The sequence below is a fragment of the Monopterus albus genome, unplaced genomic scaffold, assembly GCF_001952655.1.
Source record: "Monopterus albus unplaced genomic scaffold, M_albus_1.0 scaffold69.1, whole genome shotgun sequence".
NCBI lineage: Eukaryota > Metazoa > Chordata > Actinopteri > Synbranchiformes > Synbranchidae > Monopterus > Monopterus albus.
Window position 1 is genome coordinate 4,162,604 of NW_018127949.1, and position 9,232 is coordinate 4,171,835.

The 9,232-nt window shown below is 41.4% G+C and overlaps 1 protein-coding gene across 13 annotated transcripts in view; it reads left to right on the forward strand.

Moving 5' to 3' along the window:
- nrxn1a (neurexin 1a) overlaps positions 1 to 9,232 on the forward strand; it is a 54,125-nt gene that overhangs the window by 38,679 nt on the left and 6,214 nt on the right. For 7 of the 13 annotated variants that reach the window (XM_020605081.1, XM_020605084.1, XM_020605082.1 and 4 more), the window contains 9 exons: positions 1,112 to 1,234; positions 1,667 to 2,048; positions 2,476 to 2,666; positions 3,271 to 3,444; positions 4,655 to 4,774; positions 5,664 to 5,845; positions 6,159 to 6,330; positions 7,293 to 7,382; positions 8,443 to 8,753. In XM_020605081.1, coding sequence (XP_020460737.1) covers positions 1,112 to 1,234; positions 1,667 to 2,048; positions 2,476 to 2,666; positions 3,271 to 3,444; positions 4,655 to 4,774; positions 5,664 to 5,845; positions 6,159 to 6,330; positions 7,293 to 7,382; positions 8,443 to 8,753 — 1,745 coding nt within the window. The remainder of the gene's footprint in view (positions 1 to 1,111; positions 1,235 to 1,666; positions 2,049 to 2,475; positions 2,667 to 3,270; positions 3,445 to 4,654; positions 4,775 to 5,663; positions 5,846 to 6,158; positions 6,331 to 7,292; positions 7,383 to 8,442; positions 8,754 to 9,232) is intronic. The other 6 variants (XM_020605088.1, XM_020605089.1, XM_020605090.1 and 3 more) reach the window with 1 other exon arrangement.

Here is a 9,232-nt window from a genome sequence, read left to right on the forward strand (position 1 = left end):
GCTTTGAAAATACACACACACACACACATTTCACACTGCCATATCCATTTTGATTGACGTCCCATCATAAATTATGCGTGCGTGTCTGTCTGCCTGCCTGCATGTCTCTTTTTTTACCTCCCCACCTGTGTGTGTGTGTGTGTTTGTGCCTGCATGCCTTCATGAATGATGAAGGCATACTTGACATTTTCTGCAGCAGAATCCATTTGGGTCAGTTTACTCCTCACCTCCCCCATCATTACCTACGATAGGTCACTGTAAGTAGACTCACTCACACTCCTCAAACCAACAGGGCTTAGAAGAAGAAGGAGAGCGTGTGTGTGTGCACTGGGAGGTGGTGGGTTGTGTTCAAGGTTGGTGGGCTACTTGTAGAGAGTAGGAGGAAGAGGACACTAAGGTTTTGTGAACAGTCAGTATGTCAAATGTGTGCAGTCAACTATGTGAAGATATAAGATGGTAGATGTGCAGAGTGAGGGAGAGACATCATGAGAGGTCAACTCAGCTTCTTTCATTCTGCTGCACATCAGCTCCTTGGAGAGCTAGTGCCACCATGAGGCTCACTGCAGTATTGCGCTTGTGTGGAAAACTAAAAAATCCTGCACACAGGCAGATAAGTTAATAAGTTATATGTGCAAGGGTGAGAAGATTGTAGCACAGTTTAGGAGTCAAAGGGTTGTGAATGTGCTGTCTGTGCATGTGCAGGTAGTAGGTGGTCAGCATGGTGGTCCACAGATGGACTGTCACAGTGTGGGCCTGTTGTGACTCACAGTCTCCATCTTAGCTACACATGGCATCCATTTATGTAAATCTTTGTCTGTCTGTGTCACATCTGTCTTGCTGGATCTGCAAAGAGACCTGTCTGTCTATCTCTGGAGAATGTGTGTTGACTTGGAGGTGTTTGTGTCCCCAGAATGTGTATGGTTCCTCCTCCCCTCTGCTGTTTCCCTTCATTTCCTCACTTTCTGTTAATTCAATCCAACTGGCTTTCTGATTTTTTCTGGTTCTCGCTTTCTGTCTCTATCTCTCTACATTTCTATCTTGTCTGTCTCCATATTTGTGTCTCTCTCCACCTTTCTGTGCATTTGTTAATGGTGCTCTGGGCTATGTGTAGGTAAAGGCCCAGAGACCATCTTTGCGGGGTCTGGCCTCAATGATAATGAGTGGCACACGGTGAGGGTAGGCCGGCGTGGCAAGAGCCTCAAACTCACTGTGGACGACCTGCAACCTGTCGAAGGTAACCACAGCATGCTAGCTTAAAGATTTTCACCACAAAATGACAATACACTCTACCCAGGTCCTGACTTGGTCCAGATTGCTTGTATATTGTGTTTATGTTTTATATGCTAAATTGCTGGTTGATTGTTTTTTTTTTTAATGTAATGCAAGACCAACATTAAGGGTTTTATTTCTTTTTTAGAGAACATCTGTACATGTGTAAGTGAAAATAATCATTTTGAATTATGATTGTGATTATAACTGTACACCACTAGACCACTGCACTAGTTTTTTGCATTACTAATAGTATTAGTATTAATATTAGTATCTGTTGCATTTCTTACCAGCAAAAGAGATATGAATTAGGGATAATATTAGTTTTAGTACAACAGCTCCACTTGAAACCCACCTCTTGGTAGCACTCATCTCTGAAGTTTACCCCCGCTACCAGGTCAGATGGCAGGTGACCACACCCAGCTGGAGTTCCACAACGTGGAGACGGGTATTGTGACAGAGAAGCGCTTCATGCCTGCTGTTCCCTCTAATTTCATTGGCCACCTTCAGGGTCTGACTCTGAACGGCATGCCTTACATTGACCTGTGCAAGAACGGCGACATCGACTACTGCGAGCTCAACGCTGTTATCGGCTATAAGAGTATTGTGGCTGACCCCGTCACCTTCCGCTCACGCTCCAGTTTTGTCACACTACCCACGTTGCAGGCCTACTACTCCATGCATCTCTTCATGCAGTTCAAGACAACGTCCCCCGACGGCCTTATTCTCTTCAACAGGGGAGACGGCAATGACTTCATAGTGGTAGAGCTGGTTAAAGGGTAAGCTGGGCAATGCATTATATTTACATTACCTGTGTCAGGATGCATTCACATTAAATTTTAAATAACATGTATAAAAGCAAGAAAATGATCTGGTATCAAAATAAAGTGAAATGAATAAATGTGCAGTTTAAATGTCCATTTATAGTAATAGCTGTCCTGCAGAAATGCATAGAACCATTTAGTTGTTTTCATTGGGGTTTATAATTAACATTACCCTTGATGAACAGAAAAAGTCTTAAATGTGTCAGGCTGAAAAGTGAAATATGAAAACTTCACTAAACACAAAGTCAAGCAGCTCTTGTTCTATTGCATTTATACAAGACAGATTATAATGCCCTGAAGTGTAAGACCCACTGTTGTTCTTAATTATGAATCCTTCTCATTTGTTTAACCCATTCCTCTCTCCTTTCCTTGTTTATTCCAGCTACCTACACTACATTTCTGACCTGGGTAATGGAGCACACCTGATCAAGGGCAACTCTAACAGTCCTCTAAATGACAATCACTGGCACAATGTGCACATATCCCGAGACACTAACAATCTCCACACGGTTAAGATTGACACCAAAGTCACGACGCAGACCACCATGGGTGCCAAGAACCTCGACCTAAAGGGTATGCACAAAAACGCAAGCAGGGATAACTCAGTGTACTGGGGAAAGGGATGCACATATTTGATAGGACATTATTAATACTACAGTCTACTGTACATACAGCCTTTGTGCTGTTTGCTGCCTTCTAGTTGTAACATCATATTTACCATACAGACATGACAGTAGTATTTATAACTGTCATTAAGAAAGTGAATAAGCAGATTTCCTAAGTCAGTGTTCTTTTATTCAGCTAGTTTGTTGGAAAACTAATGTGCAACACAGTACATCCTCGGTTAATCGTTCATAATATATCAAGCAAAAATTGCCTGGGTCCGGCTTTAATAAGAAGAAAATTTGTAGTTTATTTTTGTTTTATGTCAGTGTAAACTGAATATATTTGTGTTTTATGCTGCAGGTTAGATAAAATAACCAGTTTGAAAACACTCATAGATTTTGAAATAGTTTTTTTTTTGTACTATTTATTTAAACTTTTACAAACTAAGTGATTTTAATCAGAAATTAATGGACAGAACAGTCAGTGACTTCTGTAAAATCATTACTTGCACTGATAGTCAAGTAATTCGCCGTGGTCATGAAGCTACCATTAATTGTGTTGCTCATCACAGGTGACCTGTACATTGGGGGCATCTCCAAAGAGATGTACAGGGAGCTGCCCAAGCTGGTCCACTCCCGTGAGGGTTTCCAGGGTTGCCTAGCAACAGTTGATCTAAATGGCCGGCTCCCTGACCTTTTGGCTGATGCCTTAGCAACTATGGGACAAGTAGAGAGAGGGTGTGAAGGTGAGGTGCAAACACAGAAAACACTCTAGTGGATCTGTCCAGGTCCTTGGTCCCTATTGCTTTTTCTTTCAGTTTTCATTTAACTCATGCTCTCTGTAATTAAGAAGACCCACCAACTCAGCTTTTGGTCTATTAGACTTAAATTTTACTCTCTTACTTCTCATCTCCTCCTCAGTCCTTCTGCACATTGTGTTGTCTCTCTTCCACCTTTCAGCACTTCAGGCATCTATTGGTGTACACTGACTAACCATCTAACTTAATTTGCTTGTTTGCTTTTTTGTTTGGCTGACAAAAGTTACATTGATGAAAGCTGACTTGCAAGGTATATCGCTTTGTGTGTGCATGTGAGACACCTGTGTGAGGGTGTGAAAATGGGTGTGAGCGTGCGTGCACATGTGTGTGTGTGTGTGTGTGTGTGTGTGTGTGTGTGTATGGGTGTGATGAAACTACCCAGTGGTGTTCAGTGTTGTGTGGATCCCAGTGATCCACAGTCCAAGGTCAGAGGTGACCTGTCCTCTCATAGTAGTAACATCACCACTGCTTGGCTTGAGTTGGCCACAGTTCCACCACCCAAGTTGCCTAGCAGCATGCTCTCAAACCCCTCCTACTCACTCCCAACCTAAAGTTCAGTACTCCATTTGTGAATCATTTCACACCCTTTCCTCCCTGCCTCGTGTTAGAAGTGCAACCAAGGAGAACTAATTTTAGAGCTTTGACATTCTCCTCCTGCATGATTAGCACGAGGCAGGAAGTGAACAGTGACACACAGCTGAAGAATGAGTATTGAGATGAGGGCCTTTAAACATTACTCTGCCTTCTTATGTTTAACTCCCCCTCCTGTCTTTGTCCCACTCATCTAGCCTCACCACCTGCATGCTGTCAACTTTTGGCTCTTTTCACCTAGTAACAGATTTCAATTTAGCCTCAGTTATCTAGCATAATTTAGCATCTTCTGTTTGAGTAAGCTTAACGAATGGGAGCTTACCCTCAAAATCCTAGTCTCACAGTGATTTTCTACTAACACTACTAATCACAACATTGCAGCACAATAGTGTACTCAGCCATTTCAGACTGCAAAATGTTTCAAAGAAATATGGTCTAAACCGCAGTGTTCATATGGTTGTGAACACACTGGATAAAATCACAAAATCAGAAAAGGTGTATCTGTTTATATTCTCCTAACCCCATCCCACCACGTCTTTCACTGCAGGCCCCAGCACTACCTGTCAAGAAGACTCCTGCTCAAATCAGGGGGTTTGTTTACAGCAGTGGGAGGGCTTCACCTGCGACTGCAGCATGACTTCATATGCTGGGCCACTATGCAATGATGGTGAGTCTTTTATCTCTCTCAGGTCTTTGTTGATTAGAGAACATTTGAGTTTTTATTTTGTTGGCAGTGCAGGATTGGCATTTTTACCCATTTTAATCCAAAATAGAAAAATCTATGGTAATGATATGTGTGAGCCCTGAATTCTCACTAGGTGTGTAGATCATAGAGCATCAAGTTTAAACATGAATTTGTAGATACTATGTGCACAATTTCCTTTGTCCTGCACTCTCTGTCAAACCTTAATCCTCACCTGAAATGTTTTGGAAGTGCAGAAAACACACTCCATCTAACTTGAACCCTTGTGTACAAGTCAAGTCCAAAGCTGCTGCACTTAGGTGATTCGGTTTAAACACTGAATCAAAGAATTTTTGTGTGCATTTTATTAGAGCTACCACGTGAGGGCACTGTCATCTATTGATTCTGAAGTGGCACAAAACATTACGACTGCTACAGTACCTGGTTAATGTCTAGTTTGGTTATTTTAATCTGGTCTCACTCTCTTTAACATTTTATCATATCATCCTTAGCTTTTCTATCTTCAGACACTGAATTATCTTCAGCAAGATACAGTACTTGGTTTTGATGTCATGACTCAAACAATTATATGAGTTATTTGTATGAGTCAGTTGTTACACTCAGCCTCATGCAGTAATGTTGAGCAGAAGTTTGGGAAATAATGATTTTCTTTTCAGCCAGGAGGAATAAATAGAATGCAGAAAGCCAGTTAACTGTGACATTTTATAGTTTTTATTATTATTTTCCACAATGCCTCTTGTGTATTAAACATAGATAGAAGTGCCATCTGCAGTAGAGAACCTCTGATGATAGATATCACTGTTTTTAACATGTAGACATACTTGTAGTTATATTTCTTATCTGTTCAAACCAGCTGGAACCACTTACATCTTTGGCCGTGATGGAGGCTTGGTTATTTACACGTGGCCCCCTAACGAACGTCCCAGCACCAGGGCGGACCGGCTTGCCCTTGGGTTCAGCACTCAACAGAAACACGCCATTCTGCTCAGGGTGGACAGTGCGTCTGGCCTGGGAGACTACCTTCAGCTGCAGATAGTAAGTACACACACTCATATCCAAGCAAAAATTTTGATTTTTCATATTTGTGTACCATTTAATTTATTTATACATATACTGAATTCATACTCATGTATTTTATTTAAAGGTCTACATTTGAGGTTAAAATGTATAAATCCTGTGGAGTTCTCCTTTAACAAAAAAATCACAGGTGGTCACATGTGAACACACACTGCTGAGCATAAAGTGCAATAAACTAGGACCTTACAGACGTTAAAGAAATATCTTTGCCTCTTCAGAACTATTATATTCCTCACAAAGCATTTTTGTATGCATCTTCCTTCATCCTCAGGACAAGGGCAACATTAGAGTAGTGTTTAATGTTGGCACGGATGACATCAACATCGAGGAGAGCTCCAAGTTTGTGAACGATGGGAAGTACCACATCATTCGGTTCACCCGCAGTGGAGGCAATGCAACCCTCCAACTGGACGACTTGCCAGTTATAGAGCGCTATCCCTCAGGTAGGCCCTGCCTCCCCGCCCACATAAGCTGAACTCACTGACCCGCCATGGCACTGCCCGTCCCAGGGCACAGCTAACTACACCTTAATCTAATCCAACCCACTTCCTGATTGATGAACCACATCAGTGTTCCTGTCAGTGTTTATATTCAGACACTGAAGTTGAGAAATATAATTGCAGCTTTGTTTTATGTTCTTGTGTTTGAAATGAAATATGTGTGATCTGATATGAAACATTTTAAACCATAAAATGAGATAGTTATTACAATAGCTTGTATACTAGCCAGCTATGCTATGTTAGGCCTGTTAAATAGTGTTAAAGGTAATTTATGAAAATATTCAATTCAGGAGTCAGTTGTTTTTCTCACCATAAAAGAAAATAATAACGGTGCATTTTTGGACAAACAATAATTTAAAAACTTGTCATATTTTGAGTTAAATGTTTAACTAGAAAGAAAAAATAAGGAAAAGAAAAAAGTGTATTTTGTTGAACATAGTCTTTGTTTTTATATTTGTTGTTTTTTTATATTTAAAGTGGTAATCTTAGGTAGTACGCTTTAACACAATGAGGTCTAGGCTTTAGGTAGCAGATAGCTAAAATGCTAAATGCTAGTTATTGTGAGGTGTGTCTGAGGGTTCTTCCTGTATGTAACACTAAACTCAGTCAGTCATTTAGATAGTATGTGGCAGCTGTAACATTATTTCCCTGTGCTCTTGCAGATGTTAACCCCTGAAATGTCTCTTTAAATTAAACCCAATGAACAGAGAGTAAGAGTCCGCTCACTGGAAACATAGTGAATTCAGCTCCTCTTCTCTTAGCACATCACGCTTACCTTAATACAGTAACATGCGAACAATGAGCAGACCATTACTTTCTTTTCATTGCTGTTCTTTTTGTATCCAGCTCCTGTACCACGTTTGGATGTGCGTAATTACTACTGTGTTTTCATCTCTAAATTAAAGGCAACATTGATAACGAGCGCCTGGCCATCGCCAGACAGCGAATCCCCTATCGGCTCGGTCGAGTAGTTGACGATTGGCTACTCGACAAAGGTAAAAACCCTGATTAAAATTCCTTAAAATTTTGAGCTTAAAAAATACAATTTGAACACAGTTGAATATACTATATTGTGCACCATCAACTAACATCTAAAACTCTAAATCCATAACTAAGTATTTAAAAGTTGAGCAGCTGTAGTGTGTAATACTGTGTAAACTGTAGTGCCTGTGAACGTATCTTGTTAGTGTGTATCTGATAATATCAGGTTAAAGGGACGATGGAGAGATTTAAATGTGAATAAATCAGAAAATAGAAAAGAAGTACTGATAAAAGATGCTTTATTAAGACTGGTAAATAATTTTGTTTATTATCAAATTGTAAACAAAGCATTTACTAAAGATTATTTATTGAAAAACAATTTTGTAATCAAATTAAAGTACATGCAAAGTATTGTGACATGTAAGAATTATGTAAATTTGAAATGACTAATAGAGCAATGCTTTTTGAAAAATGTAAAAGTTTTCCTCCTAAACCAGCAGAGCTCCTTAAATTAGCCTCTAGTCCCTTTAACAGTGAGCAGTGCTAGAGCTTATAATCTGTGCATGCTTCATAGGGCTGTTACAACACTTTTCTAGATTGCTGTCTCTCTGTCTGCCTGTCTGTTGCTCCTTCAAATAAGATGTCGTGCCGCAAAGCCATCACCATAGCAACCATCTGTCAGTCCTGTCTTCTCAGGGCCCTCTGACTCCTCTCATCTGCTGCCTCTTTCTTCTCCTTCTGTTCTTTGCCTCTTCATTCTCCTCCTCAACTTCTCAGACTCTTCCCTCCCTTCGCTTTCTATCCTTCTTCCCTTTTTTCTGTTCCCACTCTTATCTCTCTCAGTCTCAGCCCTCTCCACAGTTCTCCACGGCTTCAGTTTTTGCTCTGCCATGCTTAATCTATCCCATCTTCTCACCATGGCTTGGGGGTGGTGGATTGTGTAACACTCAAACACTCTTCTGTATGTGTACGTATGCACGTATGTGACCACTGGTATGTATGTGTGTGTGACTGTATTTGCGTGTGTCTGTCCACCTTTCTTCCTGGTATGCCTGTGTGTGTTTGTGCGAGCAGGTCGACAGCTGACCATCTTCAACAGCCAGACGACGGTGCGTGTTGGTGGAGGTGAGCGAGGTGCCGGAATGTTCCAGGGCCAGCTGTCTGGCCTGTACTACAATGGCCTCCGCATCCTCAACATGGCTGCTGAAGGGCACCCACACATCAGAGTAGAGGGCAGTGCACGACTGGTCGGCGATATGCCGTCCTCCTCCATCACACCACAGTCCAGTGCTGCAGCGGGAGGCAACCGTTCTGACTCTGCACCCTCCATAAGTGACATCACAACCACCACAGCCACCAACAGGAAGCAGGGTGCCACGCAGCAGGTCAGAGCGCCATCACAAGTGTTTCTGTGGCAGCATGTGTATGGAAAAATCCCTGCCATGCAGTCAAACATAGATCTGCTTTTCAGATGTAATTCCTTGCATATCCTGTACATACACTGTATGTTCAATCACCCCAGTGCCATCATCATTTGGTGTGGCAATGAGTAATTAAAAAGTGTTAATTTGCTTTGTTAAGTTTCTTTTTGAGTTCAGTAAGAGGAATAGTGAGCACACAGCTCACTAATTGAGGATTAGAGGACAGAAAGCTATATCAGGAGGAGTGGGAATATTTTAAACTCAAGGCAAGGTCTACTGTATGGTGGTGTAGGGTGTCTGCCTCCATTCCATGCACCACTTTGTGTTGTTTTGTTTGAATTGAGCTTTTGGTTTTGTTTTGCATCCACACGTGCACCCTGCACATTCTCAGACATTCATACATCTCCTTATACTACTGATACTGACTTGCACATCTCATTCCT